Source organism: Venturia canescens, chromosome 9 (assembly GCF_019457755.1).
Source record: "Venturia canescens isolate UGA chromosome 9, ASM1945775v1, whole genome shotgun sequence".
In the NCBI taxonomy this organism is placed as follows: Eukaryota; Metazoa; Arthropoda; class Insecta; order Hymenoptera; family Ichneumonidae; genus Venturia; species Venturia canescens.
In genome coordinates this window covers 7,559,750-7,581,374 of record NC_057429.1, presented here as the reverse complement: position 1 = coordinate 7,581,374, position 21,625 = coordinate 7,559,750, and the positions used below count along the sequence as shown (strand labels likewise).

The 21,625-nt window shown below is 33.6% G+C and overlaps 1 protein-coding gene across 1 annotated transcript; it reads right to left on the bottom strand.

Moving 5' to 3' along the window:
- Positions 1–6,309: 6,309 nt before the first annotated feature.
- LOC122416532 (uncharacterized) lies at positions 6,310–8,059 on the bottom strand. Its single transcript, XM_043429573.1, has 2 exons — positions 7,927–8,059; positions 6,310–7,836 (listed from the first exon to the last, which is right to left on the bottom strand). The coding sequence occupies exon 2, from the start codon at positions 7,829–7,831 to the stop codon at positions 6,902–6,904; it is 930 nt and encodes a 309-aa protein (XP_043285508.1). The 5' UTR covers positions 7,832–7,836; positions 7,927–8,059; the 3' UTR covers positions 6,310–6,901.
- Positions 8,060–21,625: the final 13,566 nt, after the last annotated feature.

The window sequence follows — 21,625 nt, the reverse complement described above, 5'->3', positions numbered from 1 at the left end:
GGAAAAAAATTCTATAGAAATAATAAACGAAAAATTGAAAACTTCAAAAAAATTCAACAAAAATAAAAAACAATCGAAAAAATTCTGTAAAGAAAAATAAAAAATTTTCAAAAAAATTCATAAATATTGGACAAATTGAAAAATAAACTATCCAAGTTACATGCAGTATAAAAATGTATGATATCAATTGGAGGCCAAGTTTTTATTGATAATTTGAAATATTTATCGTACAAATCGGAAACTTTAATTGAAATTCATGATAATTATTTTCAAGAAAAAAGTTAATGAATAAAAAGTCATAACGGAAGTTACGTGCAGTACTAAAATGAATTATATCAATTCGAGGTCAAGTATTTATCAGTTATTCGAAATATAATCTCCGGCGACAAATGAGCGTTGAGAATCCTTGTCGGGCTCACAACGTTTTATCAAAATTACTAAAAAATTAATGGAAATAAAATCATTAAAAATTCACATGAAAGTCATTCGTTACTTCAACAAGATACACACTTTAAAGAATCGATTCCCCTCCGACTTTCAGGATCCCCTGGTATTATTCACAACATTCAACTTCGATTGGATCGGTACAAATAATGTTCAAATACGTCTTAAACGTACTTGTCCGGCCCATCACTTTTTATTCAAATTGCTCATTCGAAAACAAATTAGGGCTGTTCTATAATGACAAATATAATAAAATGGATAGAAATAAAAATAATATCTCCAAGTAATTTGAACTTGATTGTTCGCAAGTTCGTATAGCAATATCCACTTCTCATTTTCTTCAGTGAACACATACCATTCGGTAAGAACCAATGAAAATGAGAAATAATCAGGCGCATTACTAGAAATTTTCGAACCTACTCAGCCATGCAATGTTTTTTTTTCTATAGTCACGTACACATTTTGATAAATATCACTAGTCGAGTACGACACGTGGATTCCTGGAATTTGAAGAAAAATGATTTTGTTGTGAATTATGACTCCATATAATATAAATAGATTAATCAACTTCATCTTTCATTTTCGTTTCATTTTGACAACAGCGATTCGAAGGAAAATTATTTTCTCGGGAATTATTGTTCCTTAATATTAACACATGCATTAACTTCGTTTTTGATTTGTTTTCGAATGAGCAATTTGAATAAAAAGTGATGGGCCGGACAAGTACGTTTAAGACGTATTTGAACATAATTTGTACCGATCCAATCGAAGTTGAATGTTGTGAATAATACCAGGGGATCCTGAAAGTCGGAGGGGAATCGATTCTTTAAAGTGTGTATCTTGTTGAAGTAACGAATGACTTTCATGTGAATTTTTAATGATTTTATTTCCCCTAATTTTTTAGTAATTTTGATAAAACGTTGTGAGCCCGACAAGGATTCTCAACGCTCATTTGTCGCCGGAGATTATATTTCGAATAACTGATAAATACTTGACCTCGAATTGATATAATTCATTTTAGTACTGCACGTAACTTCCGTTATGACTTTTTATTCATTAACTTTTTTCTTGAAAATAATTATCATGAATTTCAATTAAAGTTTCCGATTTGTTCGATAAATATTTCAAATTATCAATAAAAACTTGGCCTCCAATTGATATCATACATTTTTATACTGCATGTAACTTGGATAGTTTATTTTTCAATTTGTCCAATATTTATGAATTTTTTGGAAAATTTTTTATTTTTCTTTACAGAATTTTTTCGATTGTTTTTTATTTTTGTTGAATTTTTTTGAAGTTTTCAATTTTTCGTTTATTATTTCTATAGAATTTTTTTCCTGGTTCTGAATCTTTTTTCTATGTTATATTTATCCACAGAAATTTTAAAGTTCGCAGCTATCTGCTGCAATTCAATGTATCTGCGCAATTAGTTTGGAAGACAGCAATTCCAAATCCATCCATAAATGAGCAGCTGAAGACTTTTCTAATGAATTTTTCACTTCATATTTATATTTATGTTATGGTGAGCGTCAAAAAGTAAAATGAATGGCACAGTATATAAATTTTATAGTTTGCAAATTGTTGCTGTATTTCAGTGATCCAAATATATAGTATTATAGTGAAAGGGTGTTAGAAGTCATGATGTTACATTAAAATGACATAGCGCACATAACATTCAGAAATTCTGTAGGTTTCCATGATGTTGGCAGGCATTATACTCAATCGCATCCAAAACTGAGCAACTGTAGACTTATCGTAATGAATGTTTATCACCAATAATTCCACAGTTGCAGTTTGCAGAATAGGAATACTCAACATACACGTAATTTCATAAGTATTGTTGTAAAAATTGTCAAAAAGCATCCAAAGACTTTTTGGAACAAGTTTCAAAATTTATTACTCGACAGGCCAGGTGGAAAAAGTATAACTACACTTATATCAACACCAGAAACTGTTTTGAGAATCTGATATACAAAATGTGCGAATAATGATCATAGTCGGAAACCACTTGAATCAGGTTACCACAATCAGCATGAAGAAATGGTAGAAAATTAAAGGACACATATTAGGCAGCCAATTAATAATATGTATCGATCCGCTGCAAACCGATGGAGTCAAAACAAGGATCGGAAAGAGCAGAGCCAGACTCAATAGGAAGCAAAATATGGGAATATTCAAAAATAATGATAACACAAAAAATAAATTAGAAAACATTTATTCGATTGGAGTTTCTCACATTATATATACTAACAGTTCCGTGTGTTCTTGTTTTATTAATTATCAACCATAATATTTCAGATCGCAAAAAGAAAATTTGACGTTATAAGTTGACGAACATTTTTTCTTACAACTTCCAGACCTATTTTTGATAAACTGATTTGCCTTATTTATATTATTCACTATATAACTATGCGAACGTTTGTTACATATGTCCCGCACTTCGTAACGTCAAACCCCGGCCGGTTCATTGTTACCACCAGGGTTGGGCGAGTATTATACATGATGTATTGTACATAGGTATGTTACATGGATAAAACTCTGTATAATACATGCAATGTTTCATCAATGTATAATACGTAACCGAGATGGCGCCACTATCTACACACTGTGCGCTGTGCGCCTGCGTAGGCAAATTAACCGACAATTTTTTTAAAAATGAGGAAGAACTACTCACTCAGTAACGTCAGACGTCAGTATTGTCAATTGTCAGTGTCTTAAAAAAAATGAATCGAGGAGGCAGGCCTTCACATCGGCATTGGATTGAAGGGAATTTCAAAAAAGTTTACGAAAATAAAAAACTTTTCGCTCTTTGTCAAGTGTGTAACAAAACAATTCGACATTCCGCTGAACGCAGGCTTAGAGATCATAGGTACGTACATACGATAGATTTTGTGGCATAATTTTTTGTTTGGTTATCGGTTAGAGGTTACGTATGTTATGCCCGTTTTCTCCAACATTAATCTAAGTTTGAAATCAGTTCATCCTATGTCGAAACTATGAAAAAAGTTGAACTGAGTTTAAATCACGTCGGAGAAAACGGCCATTAGCCTTTTAATTTAGTATAACTTCATAATTAAGATATTCACAATTATGGGTTATTGATGATAGATTTTTAATTTCAGAAAATTTTGTCAAGGTCTGCTTACTGTAGAGAGTGTGGAAGACGAAACCGACGAAATTGATGAAAACGTTGCTTTCAATCCTGCACCCATTACTACACCTGTACGTATTGAATCTTTAATTAAAAAAAAGTGGTGAGCTCATAATAACAACATGCATATTGGTATTGCTTGCTTTTCGAAATGATATATATGGAATTATTATACAGGTTGCTGAGACGAATGCTAACAACTACAACAACGATGGAAATAAAAAAGCTCTGCCGTACAAAAAAAGAAAACGGCTTAATGCATTCTTCGATCGGATGTCGTTGGTAGAAAAAACAACACTTGACACCAAGCTGATAAAGTTTTTGTGTGGATGTCACATTCCTCTTGAAGTTTTGAATTCGACACATTTCAAAAATTTTATGACATTGTTAAGACCAGCCTATGACGTTCCCTCTACGCAAGATGTCAACAACAATCTCTTGAATTCAGTGTACCAGGAAGTGACGGCACATTCTTCAACATCTCAAGAATCATCAGATGGAGTATTAATGATGTCGGAATTGATGGGTGAAACTGTGGATTTGAAATACGTTCTTGGAATCGTTCACAGAACACCTCAAGGGGTTTTCCATCTTAAAATTTGGTCAATTCCAAAGAATGAAACGGACATAACAGACATCGTTAAGGAAGCAATACAAATATCCAAGGAGGAATTCAACGTGATCATTTACGCCGTGATAGCTACTGATGATTTTTCCATTTCATCGGACCACGACTGTCGTGAGCTTTGGGTTTTTAAATGCCAAACAACAATTGTTGAGAAAATGATAAACTCTTTTAAAATCGTTCGGTTCATCTTAGATGTTCGAAGCATATTAAGAGCCTTTCAAACCCCTCGATTGAGAGAAGAGGTTATAAGTCGTGGGGGTGTCGAAATTGAAGTAGCAGACGATGAGGCATCCATCGTTTCACTTAAAGACATGTTCACGAATTGTTTGAAAAATCAAAGCATCTTTCATGACATTGTGAGCGAAAATGTATTCAATGTACCGGAAAACGCGCTTGAGATTTTGTCTTCAATGTCTGCCACTTCATTTGAGGAAGAGTTACAAAAATTTATTGTTGTAAGTGAGCATTTTAATTACCTTAACTCCGAATGTCAACGTCCATCTTCAACGATGTGTGACATGATTGAGCGATGGCTACAGATGGAATCACTGCTCAGTGAAAATGGCAGATTAGCTACAATCAAAAATCAAATTCCTACTATTCTGTCCCCGACATCAATAGTAGCAAATAACTTTCATCCGGCTTATAGAGGATTGACATTTGCAAATAATGCAGAACGAAATGTGATGGTCCTCGAATACTTGTTGACGATCTTGGATGATCAAGGACTCGATGAGTTTTATGAATTTTCCAACAAAAAGGGACTTTTCGAAAAACTCGAAGCACGTCAAATCAAAGATGCAGAAATATATTGGGATTTCGCCCAAAAAAAGTATCCAACGCTCGCCAATATTGCAAAAAAATTAATAAGAGTACCGGCCTCAGTAGTCAAGTTAAAATTACAGTCAATTAGTGGCAATGATATCGAGAAGGATAATATGATGGTTGAGCTCTATTATCGATTAAAACTTCAAGACGATAATATAACGGATAAATATTAGATAATAAGAGATTGTTGGAAAATATGAATTTATGAAAAAATTTGAGCCACAAAAATATGGGATGCTTTCTCTTAAGCTGTCGTACTTTAACTTATTATTCGAGTAACTGAAACGCAGCTAGTTAGTCGTATAAAATCGAAAGTGAATAAAATTAAAATAATAGCAGTTTCTGCTCCAGTCGAAAGAATGAAATCATCGTGAAAATGGTGATAATATGAATTTTGACAAATAATTGATTGGTTGTCACAAGTCACAATGTTATATATAAATAATGAATATGAAATTAGATAAAATGGAACTAGTTATAGTCTTTTTTAATCAAAAGTGAGAGAAATTAAAACAATAGCGCTTCTTGTTTCAGTTGTAAAAATGAAATCACAGCCAAATAATAGTCAAATAATGGTAACAATATGAATTCTGACATGACTATTTGATTGATCGTCGAAACGTTGTATATGAAGAATGAATATGAAATTAGATAATAGTTTCCATTACAAGTAGATAAAACTTGAATTGCACATGTTCCTGCATCAGTTATGATGAAATTACTGCTAATTAATGGCAACTGGCAGAAACGTTAATTACGATATTGAAAATATCGATCTCTACTTTTATTGACTGAAATTCGTGTGAAATCGTTGTTGATAAACGGCGAAAACATCGGTCTCCATGTTTATTGACCAAAATTTGCGTGAAGCCGTTGTTGATAAACGGTGTACATATATAACAAAACGAATGTAAAACTAGTATCGAAACAAATATTGAATACATCGGAAATACATCGCTGATCTCATTATTGTTTAATGCTTAACAGATAGACAAAAATTAATAAAAATTTCAAGTTTTCTGTTATTGTCGTTAGAAGCTGTATTCAAATTAATTCGTTTTTAAGTAACAAATATCTAGAGCCTTAAAATGTTGCTTCGCGTAACATTATTATTTTCTGTTGACAAAAATAAAATACTATAGTACCTCACATTTATGACTTTTAAATTAGTCTAAACTGTTTCGTATTTTTGTAAGGAAAAAATCGAAAGGAATATGTTGGGTTAATAAATTCACAAAAACTGTAATAAACGTACGTTTTATTTCCAAAGTATCTAATATCTAATATAAAGTTTGCAATGGATTTTCTATTTGAATTGGTTTTTTAAACACAATCAAAGTCGTCATCATCGTGACCGTGCAATTTATCCATCGTCTTCATTGAATAATATATCTGGATGAGTTTCTGTGACCGCTCAATGGTTAATCGATTTCGTATATCAGAATGAACGAAAGACCAATGTGAAAAAAACGTTCGATTTCAGCTGAGGATGATGGAATTTTCAATAATTTCTGTGCCAAATTGGCTAAATCAGGATACTGTTTTTCAATTAAAAACCAATACGTTTGAGGAGAAGTAAGATTTTTCGTATTTAAAGTCTGGAAAATGCCTTTGCAATCGAGAAACGACTGTACGCCAAAATGATCACGGAGGTTCTCCGCCCTCAATTCTTTCTTCAGGAAGTTGTGGACCTTGTCGCGATACTCCTCTTGATGCATGAAACGTTTACCTTTGTAAACTGGATGCAGAAAATTTGCAGTCAAGATGGCTGGTTTCAGGACTTTTTTTAGTCTTTCCTCGATTATTTTTTCATAGCCATCATCAACCGTTGGTAGTCTTAATTTGAATCACTCTTCACAGGCATCGGCGATGTTGGTTTCAGATCGTTGGCATTTATTTATTAGTTCACACACAGGATCAAATATCATAATGTAATTCTGTAGCGTCTGTTCAAAGTCTTTACTGCACAATATTTCTGATATATCATTCTTGAGGGTAATTTTCTCATTCTTCACCATTTCACGCATAATCGTCAAATTTCGTAAGCAACAGCGAAATGCATCTCTGTAGCTGCACCACCGAGTTTCACATGCTAAAATTATTTTTTGTCCTCCATTTTTTATGATTTCCTTTTCTGGACCTGACTGCTTGAATCGCCTTAATAATTTATTTACGGATTCTGCAAAATTGGCATCCACCAACGACTTTGCTAATAAATTAGCACTGTGACTAGCACAGGTAACATGCCACAAGTTCACCAAGTTCCCCATTAGCAGCATGGCAGAAGCGTTGTCTGATACAACTGCATAAATAGAAATGTTGTATCTGGTCCGAGCGATCTCTGTTGCTTCATCCACAATTTTTGCCAATGCATTTCCTGTTTCTTTGAAGCCTGTCAAGTCCCATGAATTGAGATACAAACTGCCTTCCGTCACTGTATGTATTGTGCAGGCAACCAGTTTAGTATTTGCAGCAGAATTTTTCCAACCATCAATCAACAATACACCTGTGGTTTCAGTTTGTTTTACAGATTTCGACATTACTTCATTGTGAACCTTGTCCAACAAATGAGTGGATAGTTTTTTTCTTGATGGAATCTTATAATCCGGTTTGACAAGATGTATGAAGCTCTTGAATACTTCAGATTCGATAACATTGAATGACACATTGCAGCCGAAGAAAAATTTGGCTAGAGCCAAATCAATTGCATCGTCCGAATCAGAATGCGAACGTTTAATGATGCCGCGTTTGATTCCTGTAGAGGATGCATTCATCATTCAATCTGAAGAAGTAAAAATAAAAAGTCAATATCCATTGCAATATCTAATATCTGAATCTAAATAAAAGTAAAATATCCGTATATTTTCGTTACCAATCTTATTTTTCTATATAAAACGTATCATGAATCATGAGAATATCCGATTACACTCGATGATGATAACATTGACAACGACGATGCGATGGATTTATTTGATTTGTTTGGATAATATTGTGAGGTTAGAATCCTACTCTGTTTATATCTATATATATATATATATATATATATATGGGTACAAACCATGTGTCAGTTTTTGATCGTAAGAATAGTTTCGACATTACGAATTGCGTGCAGGATAAATAAAAAAATAATTTTCATCATCTAAAGAAGTGCAGATTACTATTTATGTTGTTATTTGTGATGTATTAAACCGGTATCAAAGCGGCCGCGTAAATGTAGTCTGTGATGTGTGTGTGAAAAAGAATATAAAAAATGCGCGATGCATATGTCAACGAAACTTTTCAAGATTTCATTATTTCGTTCGATTGGAAATAAGTGTTAACTGATATAATCCTTCAATTAAACCAGAGTACGAGAAATAATGTCCAGTGCGAATATATCTTCAGTGGCGTGGTTATATGTCAAGGTTATATATACGAATAAATAGAACTAAAATACACGCAACTGTTAGAATGATATTAGTAACTTTAATTAAATAAATGTTTTCTAATTTATATCTTGTGTTGTCATTATTTTTTAATATCCCCATATTTTGCTTGATATTCAGTTTGGCTCTGCCCTCTCCGATCCTTGTTTTCACCCCATCAGTTTGCAGCGGATCGATTCATATTATTAATTCGTTCCCTAATATGTGTCCTATGATTTTCTACTCCTTCATGATGATTGTGATAACATGATTCGAGAGGTTTCTAACCATGATCTTGAATTGCACATTTTATAAATCAGATTTTCAAAAAAAATCTGGTCTTGGTATAGTGTGTAGTTATTCGTTTCCCATTAGGTCTGTCGAGTGATAAATTTGAAAACTTTTCCAGAAAGCCTTTGGATGCTTTTTTTGCTGATGATATGAAAAGTCGTATCTTAGGAATGCGGTATACAAACACAAATTTTGATAACAAAACTTATAGAATGACATGTATGTTGAGTATTTCCACTTTGCAAACTACAAATATGGAATTATTATAAAAAAAATTCATTCCGATAAGTCTACTGTTGCTCAGTTTTGGATGCAATCAAATATGATGCCTACCAACATCCCCAGAAACTTACAGAATCGCTGAATGCAATGTGCGCTATGTCATTTTAATGTAACACCATGACTTTTGACAACTTTTCATTATAATGCTGTAGATTCGGATCATTAAAATACTGCATTTTGACTCTAACTGTAACATCTATATGAAGTAAAAAATTGATTATAAAAGTCTTCAGTTGCTCATTTATGGATAGATTTAAAATTGCTGTCTTCGAAGCTCATTGCGCAGATACATTGAACCGCAGCAGATACCTGCGAACTCTGAAATTTCTGTGGATAAATATATATGCGACGGATCACCCCTTATCTTTGATTATGGTAATATGTTATGGAACTTGGTTCGGCAAGTTTTTAAGTGTTCCTTTTCAAATAGTATTGAAGTTTGTATGACTGATATACAGCGAATACTTCCAAACTTTGACATTTCTGTGTTGCAGCATGTGTGCCAATCATTCAAATCATTTCCTCCAACCGTATCATGTAATCTAGAAAATTCATCACAAAAGTCTTCTGCATTTCTAAATACTTTAATTTTCCTTTTTCTACTCCATTGTGAGTTTTCGAATTTCTAAATTCATTTCTGAATTGTCCTGAAATGGTTTTCCTCCAAAACCAATGCAGATACCTTAAACGTCTTTGACTACTGTTGCTTTGTTGAATTAAGTTCGCTTAGTTTTTTTTGCTGCTTTGAGTTATGGCATAATAAATGTTAGAAGTTTTCGGGTACTTTTTTACAGCAAATATCAAACTGTGGATAATTAGACCACAGCCGCCACTTGCAAACTTTAGAAATATATTTCATTGAGGGCACGTTTTGGATGAAATGAAATCTCTAGATTCAGAATGCAAAAGCGACATTTAAAGTGGGCAAATCTGTTGGATTTTTCGTGTCTTGAATTTGATCTATCTTTCATTTGAATTTTGAAGAAAAGGGATAAATAAAATCTGTTCTATTAAGGAAATCTTTACATCAGTTCTTTCTTGGTATGAAGACTTGGAAAAAATCGCCAAAGGCCAAGGACAGACAGGTGACGAAATATTTCCAGTACAATTTTGACGAAAAATAGATCTTTTGTCGCGGAAACCAACGTTATAAGCCGAAAATCATATTACAGCCCACGAGACGCATTTCTTCACACTCTTGGGTTCCTATTACACAAAACATATTAGAAGATAAGGGGGAAAATCACCAACGTGGAAGAACAAACCAGTGCCGAAATATTTCCAGTACAATTTTGACGAAAAATAAGTTCTTTTTCGTGGAAACCAACGTTATAAGCCGAAAATCATACCTCGGCCACCAACCCGCTTTCTACCATTCTCTTGCGTTCCCAATAAGCATAGCATTTTAGAGTAGAAGAAAAAAAATAGCCCAACTCCATGGACAGACCTGTGACGGAATATTTTCTGTACAATGTTGACGAGAAATTTGTTGTTTTTCGTGGAAACCAACGTTATAAGCCGAAAATCATATCTCGGCACGCAACACACTTTTCTCCATGCTCTTGGGTTCCAAATAGACGAAACATATTAGAGTACAAGGAAAAAAATCGCCAAAGTCCAAAGACACACCTGTGACGAAATATTTCCAGTAAAATTTTGACGACAAATAGATCTTATTTCGTGGAAACCAACGTTATAAGCCGAAAATCATATTATGGCCCACAACACGCATTTTTTCATGCTCTTGGATTCCCAATAGACAAAACATATTAGAAGACAAGGAGAAAAATCACCAAAGTCCAAGACCAAACCAGTACCGAAATATTTTCAGTACAATTTTGAAGAAAAATTGGTCTTTTACGTGGAAACCAACATTATAAACCGAAATTCATTTCTCGGGCCTCATCCCGGATTCCTCCATACTGTTGAGTTCCTAATAGGCATAACATATTAGAGTATGAGGAAAAAAATCGCCAAAGTTCAAGGGCAGACTTGTGACAAAATATTTTCACTACAATTTTTACGAAAAATTGGTCTTTTATGGTGGAAACCAACTTTATAAGCCGAACATCATACCCAGGGAAAATGAGATTGGGAAAAGTACATTGATGGTCCCTTATTTGCTGATAATTTCATGAAAAAGATTATCCCATAAAAAATGTTCGTATGAGAATGGAATCTATAAAAATGTACTAAGCAATTAATTCATAGAAATTTATACTAAAATCCTATAACCGTCATAACATAAATGAGGAACTTTTGAGAAAAAAGGCGTGATATCAAATCATAAACTTCCCCTAGGGAAAAAAGGTTGGGACAAGTACATTGATGGTCTCTTGTTTCTGGATGACATAGAAAAAAGATTCAGAACCAGGAAAAAAATTCTATAGAAATGATAAACGAAAAATTGAAAACTTCAAAAAAATTCAACAAAAATAAAAAACAATCGAAAAAATTCTGTAAAGAAAAATAAAAAATTTTCAAAAAAATTCATAAATATTGGACAAATAATTGAAAAATAAACTATCCAAGTTACATGCAGTATAAAAATGTATGATATCAATTGGAGGCCAAGTTTTTATTGATAATTTGAAATATTTATCGAACAAATCGCAAACTTTAATTGAAATTCATGATAATTATTTTCAAGAAAAAAGTTAATGAAAAAAAAGTCATAACGGACGTTACGTGCAGTACTAAAATGAATTATATCAATTCGAGGTCAAGTATCTATCAGTTATTCGAAATATTATAAGCTCCGGCGACAAATGAGCGTTGAGAATCCTTGTCGGGCTCACAACGTTTTATCAAAATTACTAAAAAATTAATGGAAATAAAATCATTAAAAATTCACATGAAAGTCATTCGTTACTTCAACAAGATACACACTGTAAAGAATCGATTCCCCTCCGACTTTCAGGATCCCCTGGTATTATTCACAACATTCAACTTCGATTGGATCGGTACAAATTATGTTCAAATACGTCTTAAACGTACTTGTCCGGCCCATCACTTTTTATTCAAATTGCTCATTCGAAAACAAATTAGGGCTGTTCTATAATGACAAATATAATAAAATGGATAGAATTAAAAATAATATCTCCAAGTAATTTGAACTTGATTGTTCGCAAGTTCGTATAGCAATATCCACTTCTGATTTTCTTCAGTAAACACATACCATTCGGTAAGAACCAATGAAAATGAGAAATAATCTGGTGCATTACTAGAAATTTTCGAACCTACTCAGCCATGCAATGTTTTTTTTTCTATAGTCACGTACACATTTTGATAAATATCACTAGTCGAGTACGACACGTGGATTCCTGGAATTTGAAGAAAAATGATTTTGTTGTGAATTATGACTCCATATAATATAAATAGATTAATCAACTTCATCTTTCATTTTCGTTTCATTTTGACAAGAGCGATTCGAAGGAAAATTATTTTCTCGGGAATTACTGTTCCTTAATATTAACACATGCATTAATTTCGTTTTTGATTTGTTTTCGAATGAGCAATTTGAATAAAAAGTGATGGGCCGGACAAGTACGTTTAAGACGTATTTGAACATAATTTGTACCGATCCAATCGAAGTTGAATGTTGTGAATAATACCAGGGGATCCTGAAAGTCGGAGGGGAATCGATTCTTTACAGTGTGTATCTTGTTGAAGTAACGAATGACTTTCATGTGAATTTTTAATGATTTTATTTCCATTAATTTTTTAGTAATTTTGATAAAACGTTGTGAGCCCGACAAGGATTCTCAACGCTCATTTGTCGCCGGAGCTTATAATATTTCGAATAACTGATAGATACTTGACCTCGAATTGATATAATTCATTTTAGTACTGCACGTAACGTCCGTTATGACTTTTTTTTCATTAACTTTTTTCTTGAAAATAATTATCATGAATTTCAATTAAAGTTTGCGATTTGTTCGATAAATATTTCAAATTATCAATAAAAACTTGGCCTCCAATTGATATCATACATTTTTATACTGCATGTAACTTGGATAGTTTATTTTTCAATTATTTGTCCAATATTTATGAATTTTTTTGAAAATTTTTTATTTTTCTTTACAGAATTTTTTCGATTGTTTTTTATTTTTGTTGAATTTTTTTGAAGTTTTCAATTTTTCGTTTATCATTTCTATAGAATTTTTTTCCTGGTTCTGAATCTTTTTTCTATGTCATCCAGAAACAAGAGACCATCAATGTACTTGTCCCAACCTTTTTTCCCTAGGGGAAGTTTATGATTTAGGTACCTTTTATTAATTTTTCATCCTCACAATCAGCAAGAACGAAAGCATTTGCCCCCTTTGCTTCAATTATTTTATACGGCCCCTTATATATATGAAAAAATTTACTTATTACGCGATCATTAATACTCGACATGTGCGGAACCTTGAGCAATACCTTATCTTTAACATTCAATGGTATTTTGGAAATACTTTTTTGTTGTGCTTTTCGCCTTTCGAAACTTTCACGCAACCGATTGTTAGCCAGGAAAATTTTCCACTCATGCGTTTCATCTTTCTCTTCAGGGAAATGAACTAATCTATAAATTTCATCGGGCGGCCTCGAACCCCACTGAAGCTCCCACGGAATAAACCCTGTACTAGTATGATTCGTACGATTTAGCAATTCTTCAATTTTAGGGAGATGTTTTGCCCATCGCGTATGCTGCTCAGAACAGAACGTTCGAAAAAGTTTTCCTAACTCACGCATAATACGTTCAGTTGGGTTGGACTGAGGGTGACGAATAGATGAGAAAACGATTTTGATATGTTCCTTTTCTAATTCTCTTTTCCATATCTTTGCTGTGAATTGTGATCCGTTGTCAGAGAGAATTCTTCGCGGTTTGCCTACTTTTGGACAATAATCTTCGATAATTTTCTTAACCACGATCTGGGCGGTGGCCTTTTTCACCGCATAGAGTTTAACGAATTTTGAAAATGCGTCCAAGACTACGAAAATATATTGTACGCCACCAACTGATCTTGGCAAGGGTCCGTAAAAATCTACTGTGACAAAGTCGCCAGGACGATCCGATTTAACTTGACAATATTCGCCCTCCATATTTCGTTGTAAATATTTTACCCGTTGGCAAAGATCGCAGCTAATCACATACCTCTTTACGTCATGATTCATACCTTTCCAATAAAAAAATCTTTTCAAATGGGACAAAGTTTTGCACACCCCTAGATGTCCCATTCGATCGTGTTCTGCTTGAACCACAAGATCTCTTAATTTTTTCGGCAGAATAATGTTCCAATGTGGCGACTTGGTACTCCGACAAAACCATATGTGATTATACTGTTGGACGTCTTGAGCTCTCTCAACTTTAGTCCTTTCCACGTACTTTCTCACCGATTCATCATCCATTTGCATCTGACCTAACTTCTTAATTTCTTTTTTAAAGTAGGGATCTAGTTCGAGTGTATTGATCATAATCAAAGCATCCTCGATAATTTCCTCCGGGCTCTCGAGTTCACCCAACATGAAGCTTGATATGATCAATTTCTCGGAATCCTCTACCTCAAACCTTTCGCTGGGATTGCGGCTAAAAAAATCAGCGACAATATTATCACGCCCTTTACAGTATCTTACGGTAAAAGAATACTCCTGCATTAACAAAATCCACCTACAAATGCGCGCTGTTTGAAATGGTGTCTTGTTAACAAATGTAAGGGCTTGGTGATCAGTGATGACGACAAATGGGCGTCCGAGCAGGTATACGCGGAATTTCATCATTGAATATACAACGGCAAGAAGCTCCTTCTCTGTCGTTGTATAATTCAATTCTGCCGACTTAAGCCCTCGGCTGACCACAGAAATAATTCTTTTGTCCTCATTTTCGTCTAATTGAAATAGGATACCGCTGATTCCCTTATCGGAAGCGTCAGTTTGCAAATGAAACGTTTTGTCTAGCCGGTAGTGTGCAAGTTCGACCTTCCGTTTGAAATTGTCTTTTAATTCTTTATAAGCTTTCGAGTGTTCATCCGACCATGTCCAACGAGCATCCTTCTTTAGGAGTGCTCTCAACGGTTCGACATAATCGGCATGCTTTATGCTAAACTGCCTATAATAATTGCACACTCCCAAAAATCGTTGCAATTGTTGTTTATTTTTAGGTTCTTCGAAGTTCGTTATTGCGTCGATTTTGTGAGGGTCTGGGGTTATTCCATTTGACGAGAGAATGAAACCCAGAAATGGTACCGCATGTTTGCAAAAGGCTGCCTTGTCGAGTCGTATCGTTAAATTATGCTCGTTCAGTCTTTCGAATATTTTTTCTAAATGGCTCAGGTGTTCGTTAAAATCTTTCGACGCGATCAACAAATCGTCGACGTAATACGTTAGGAACTGTGCAAAATCGTCTTGAAATACTAAACTTAAAGCGCGTATAAAACCACTCCCGGAGGTTTTTAGTCCGAACGGAACCACTTTAAATTGATAAACATTTCCGTCAAATACAAACGCTGTATACTTTCGAGATTCTTTTGAAAGTGGTACTTGCCAATAGCCGTGTGTCAATTCTAGAGTAGAAAACCAATTTTTTTTGCTATGCTTTTGCATTACTTCAGTGATAATCGGCGGGGATTCATTGTCTCCCTCGATTATGGCGTTTATGTACCGTGCGTCAAGACAAACTCTTACTCGTCCATCTTTTTTCTTGACCACCCGCAATGGATTGCAATATGGGCTGATAGCACGTTCGATTATTCCCGTTTCACACATTACTTTGATTTCCGCTCTTACCGCCTCTCTTAGATGAATTGGTACGGGATACGAGTGATAAGATACCGGTTTCTTTTCTATTATTTTTATCTTGTGTTCATACACTGCCGTTAACCCGGGTTTTCTCGAGAAAACCGATCGATGTTTATGGATTAATTTTATTACAGCATTCGCCTGTTCTCCACTCAGTGACGCTAAAGAGCGCGATTGAAACTCTACGGATTTGGCCCATTCATTTATTTCATTATTCAATTGAGTATTTTCAACATTTGTCGTACAAGTTTGATGTAGTGATGATTCACTAATTTTCTTGATAGCTTGTGTATTATTTTCACCATTATATGTCATTTTATCGACTTCAATAATATTGATGTGTGTTTTTTCTTCAATTCTACTAATTTGGAGTCTTTCCGCAAAGTTTCCATCAAACGTCACCAAGTCAGACCTGATCGGGCTTCCTTGTATACTAATTGTTTTATTATCGTAATTGACAATCCCCCTGTTTGCAATGAGCCAGTCGCTGCCTAAAATGCACGTAGATGTCAAAAATGGGATGACTAGAAATACGTGTCTTACTGTCTGATCACCGATTTCGGCTTCGCATAAGATTTGCCTTTTTACCGTGCTTGATTTTTTCCCGACGGCTGTTGACACTGATATATTGGTCACCGGTAGCTCATAGAGATTATTATTTTGTTTTAATTTCATGTAAAATTCTTCAGAAACACAAGTTATTTGGCTACCGGTATCTATTAATACTTTAATTACGTTGTCTTTCATCGTAAGTTTTATATATGGACAGTGTTGTATTATGGCTTTACAATTAAATGATTTAGGGATATTTTCCTCTATTTCTTCTTTGAGGTCCTGTACAAAATCAAAGATAGTACGGCACGCAGGTGGACCTATACGTAGCGTGCCTTTGTTTAGTTTAAATTTCTTAACATAGAAAAAAGATTCAGAACCAGGAAAAAAATTCTATAGAAATGATAAACGAAAAATTGAAAAATTCAAAAAAATTCAACAAAAATAAAAAACAATCGAAAAAATTCTGTAAAGAAAAATAAAAAATTTTCAAAAAAATTCATAAATATTGGACAAATAATTGAAAAATAAACTATCCAAGTTACATGCAGTATAAAAATGTATGATATCAATTGGAGGCCAAGTTTTTATTGATAATTTGAAATATTTATCGAACAAATCGCAAACTTTAATTGAAATTCATGATAATTATTTTCAAGAAAAAAGTTAATGAAAAAAAAGTCATAACGGACGTTACGTGCAGTACTAAAATGAATTATATCAATTCGAGGTCAAGTATCTATCAGTTATTCGAAATATTATAAGCTCCGGCGACAAATGAGCGTTGAGAATCCTTGTCGGGCTCACAACGTTTTATCAAAATTACTAAAAAATTAATGGAAATAAAATCATTAAAAATTCACATGAAAGTCATTCGTTACTTCAACAAGATACACACTGTAAAGAATCGATTCCCCTCCGACTTTCAGGATCCCCTGGTATTATTCACAACATTCAACTTCGATTGGATCGGTACAAATTATGTTCAAATACGTCTTAAACGTACTTGTCCGGCCCATCACTTTTTATTCAAATTGCTCATTCGAAAACAAATCAAAAACGAAATTAATGCATGTGTTAATATTAAGGAACAGTAATTCCCGAGAAAATAATTTTCCTTCGAATCGCTCTTGTCAAAATGAAACGAAAATGAAAGATGAAGTTGATTAATCTATTTATATTATATGGAGTCATAATTCACAACAAAATCATTTTTCTTCAAATTCCAGGAATCCACGTGTCGTACTCGACTAGTGATATTTATCAAAATGTGTACGTGACTATAGAAAAAAAAACATTGCATGGCTGAGTAGGTTCGAAAATTTCTAGTAATGCACCAGATTATTTCTCATTTTCATTGGTTCTTACCGAATGGTATGTGTTTACTGAAGAAAATCAGAAGTGGATATTGCTATACGAACTTGCGAACAATCAAGTTCAAATTACTTGGAGATATTATTTTTAATTCTATCCATTTTATTATATTTGTCATTATAGAACAGCCCTAATTTGTTTTCGAATGAGCAATTTGAATAAAAAGTGATGGGCCGGACAAGTACGTTTAAGACGTATTTGAACATAATTTGTACCGATCCAATCGAAGTTGAATGTTGTGAATAATACCAGGGGATCCTGAAAGTCGGAGGGGAATCGATTCTTTACAGTGTGTATCTTGTTGAAGTAACGAATGACTTTCATGTGAATTTTTAATGATTTTATTTCCATTAATTTTTTAGTAATTTTGATAAAACGTTGTGAGCCCGACAAGGATTCTCAACGCTCATTTGTCGCCGGAGCTTATAATATTTCGAATAACTGATAGATACTTGACCTCGAATTGATATAATTCATTTTAGTACTGCACGTAACGTCCGTTATGACTTTTTTTTCATTAACTTTTTTCTTGAAAATAATTATCATGAATTTCAATTAAAGTTTGCGATTTGTTCGATAAATATTTCAAATTATCAATAAAAACTTGGCCTCCAATTGATATCATACATTTTTATACTGCATGTAACTTGGATAGTTTATTTTTCAATTATTTGTCCAATATTTATGAATTTTTTTGAAAATTTTTTATTTTTCTTTACAGAATTTTTTCGATTGTTTTTTATTTTTGTTGAATTTTTTTGAAGTTTTCAATTTTTCGTTTATCATTTCTATAGAATTTTTTTCCTGGTTCTGAATCTTTTTTCTATGTCATCCAGAAACAAGAGACCATCAATGTACTTGTCCCAACCTTTTTTCCCTAGGGGAAGTTTATGATTTGATATCACGCCTTTTTTCTCAAAAGTTCCTCATTTATGTTATGACGGTTATAGGATTTTAGTATAAATTTCTATGAATTAATTGCTTAGTACATTTTTATAGATTCCATTCTCATACGAACATTTTTTATGGGATAATCTTTTTCATGAAATTATCAGCAAATAAGGGACCATCAATGTACTTTTCCCAATCTCATTTTCCCTGGGTATGATGTTCGGCTTATAAAGTTGGTTTCCACCATAAAAGACCAATTTTTCGTAAAAATTGTAGTGAAAATATTTTGTCACAAGTCTGCCCTTGAACTTTGGCGATTTTTTTCCTCATACTCTAATATGTTATGCCTATTAGGAACTCAACAGTATGGAGGAATCCGGGATGAGGCCCGAGAAATGAATTTCGGTTTATAATGTTGGTTTCCACGTAAAAGACCAATTTTTCTTCAAAATTGTACTGAAAATATTTCGGTACTGGTTTGGTCTTGGACTTTGGTGATTTTTCTCCTTGTCTTCTAATATGTTTTGTCTATTGGGAATCCAAGAGCATGAAAAAATGCGTGTTGTGGGCCATAATATGATTTTCGGCTTATAACGTTGGTTTCCACGAAATAAGATCTATTTGTCGTCAAAATTTTACTGGAAATATTTCGTCACAGGTGTGTCTTTGGACTTTGGCGATTTTTTTCCTTGTACTCTAATATGTTTCGTCTATTTGGAACCCAAGAGCATGGAGAAAAGTGTGTTGCGTGCCGAGATATGATTTTCGGCTTATAACGTTGGTTTCCACGAAAAACAACAAATTTCTCGTCAACATTGTACAGAAAATATTCCGTCACAGGTCTGTCCATGGAGTTGGGCTATTTTTTTTCTTCTACTCTAAAATGCTATGCTTATTGGGAACGCAAGAGAATGGTAGAAAGCGGGTTGGTGGCCGAGGTATGATTTTCGGCTTATAACGTTGGTTTCCACGAAAAAGAACTTATTTTTCGTCAAAATTGTACTGGAAATATTTCGGCACTGGTTTGTTCTTCCACGTTGGTGATTTTCCCCCTTATCTTCTAATATGTTTTGTGTAATAGGAACCCAAGAGTGTGAAGAAATGCGTCTCGTGGGCTGTAATATGATTTTCGGCTTATAACGTTGGTTTCCGCGACAAAAGATCTATTTTTCGTCAAAATTGTACTGGAAATATTTCGTCACCTGTCTGTCCTTGGCCTTTGGCGATTTTTTCCAAGTCTTCATACCAAGAAAGAACTGATGTAAAGATTTCCTTAATAGAACAGATTTTATTTATCCCTTTTCTTCAAAATTCAAATGAAAGATAGATCAAATTCAAGACACGAAAAATCCAACAGATTTGCCCACTTTAAATGTCGCTTTTGCATTCTGAATCTAGAGATTTCATTTCATCCAAAACGTGCCCTCAATGAAATATATTTCTAAAGTTTGCAAGTGGCGGCTGTGGTCTAATTATCCACAGTTTGATATTTGCTGTAAAAAAGTACCCGAAAACTTCTAACATTTATTATGCCATAACTCAAAGCAGCAAAAAAAACTAAGCGAACTTAATTCAACAAAGCAACAGTAGTCAAAGACGTTTAAGGTATCTGCATTGGTTTTGGAGGAAAACCATTTCAGGACAATTCAGAAATGAATTTAGAAATTCGAAAACTCACAATGGAGTAGAAAAAGGAAAATTAAAGTATTTAGAAATGCAGAAGACTTTTGTGATGAATTTTCTAGATTACATGATACGGTTGGAGGAAATGATTTGAATGATTGGCACACATGCTGCAACACAGAAATGTCAAAGTTTGGAAGTATTCGCTGTATATCAGTCATACAAACTTCAATACTATTTGAAAAGGAACACTTAAAAACTTGCCGAACCAAGTTCCATAACATATTACCATAATCAAAGATAAGGGGTGATCCGTCGCATATATATTTATCCACAGAAATTTCAGAGTTCGCAGGTATCTGCTGCGGTTCAATGTATCTGCGCAATGAGCTTCGAAGACAGCAATTTTAAATCTATCCATAAATGAGCAACTGAAGACTTTTATAATCAATTTTTTACTTCATATAGATGTTACAGTTAGAGTCAAAATGCAGTATTTTAATGATCCGAATCTACAGCATTATAATGAAAAGTTGTCAAAAGTCATGGTGTTACATTAAAATGACATAGCGCACATTGCATTCAGCGATTCTGTAAGTTTCTGGGGATGTTGGTAGGCATCATATTTGATTGCATCCAAAACTGAGCAACAGTAGACTTATCGGAATGAATTTTTTTTATAATAATTCCATATTTGTAGTTTGCAAAGTGGAAATACTCAACATACATGTCATTCTATAAGTTTTGTTATCAAAATTTGTGTTTGTATACCGCATTCCTAAGATACGACTTTTCATATCATCAGCAAAAAAAGCATCCAAAGGCTTTCTGGAAAAGTTTTCAAATTTATCACTCGACAGACCTAATGGGAAACGAATAACTACACACTATACCAAGACCAGATTTTTTTTGAAAATCTGATTTATAAAATGTGCAATTCAAGATCATGGTTAGAAACCTCTCGAATCATGTTATCACAATCATCATGAAGGAGTAGAAAATCATAGGACACATATTAGGGAACGAATTAATAATATGAATCGATCCGCTGCAAACTGATGGGGTGAAAACAAGGATCGGAGAGGGCAGAGCCAAACTGAATATCAAGCAAAATATGGGGATATTAAAAAATAATGACAACACAAGATATAAATTAGAAAACATTTATTTAATTAAAGTTACTAATATCATTCTAACAGTTGCGTGTATTTTAGTTCTATTTATTCGTATATATAACCTTGACATATAACCACGCCACTGAAGATATATTCGCACTGGACATTATTTCTCGTACTCTGGTTTAATTGAAGGATTATATCAGTTAACACTTATTTCCAATCGAACGAAATAATGAAATCTTGAAAAGTTTCGTTGACATAT

Coding starts and splice junctions, on each gene's coding strand:
- LOC122416532 (XM_043429573.1), bottom strand. CDS start 7,831: ATGATGAATGCATCCTCTACAGGAATCAAACGCGGCATCATTAAACGT.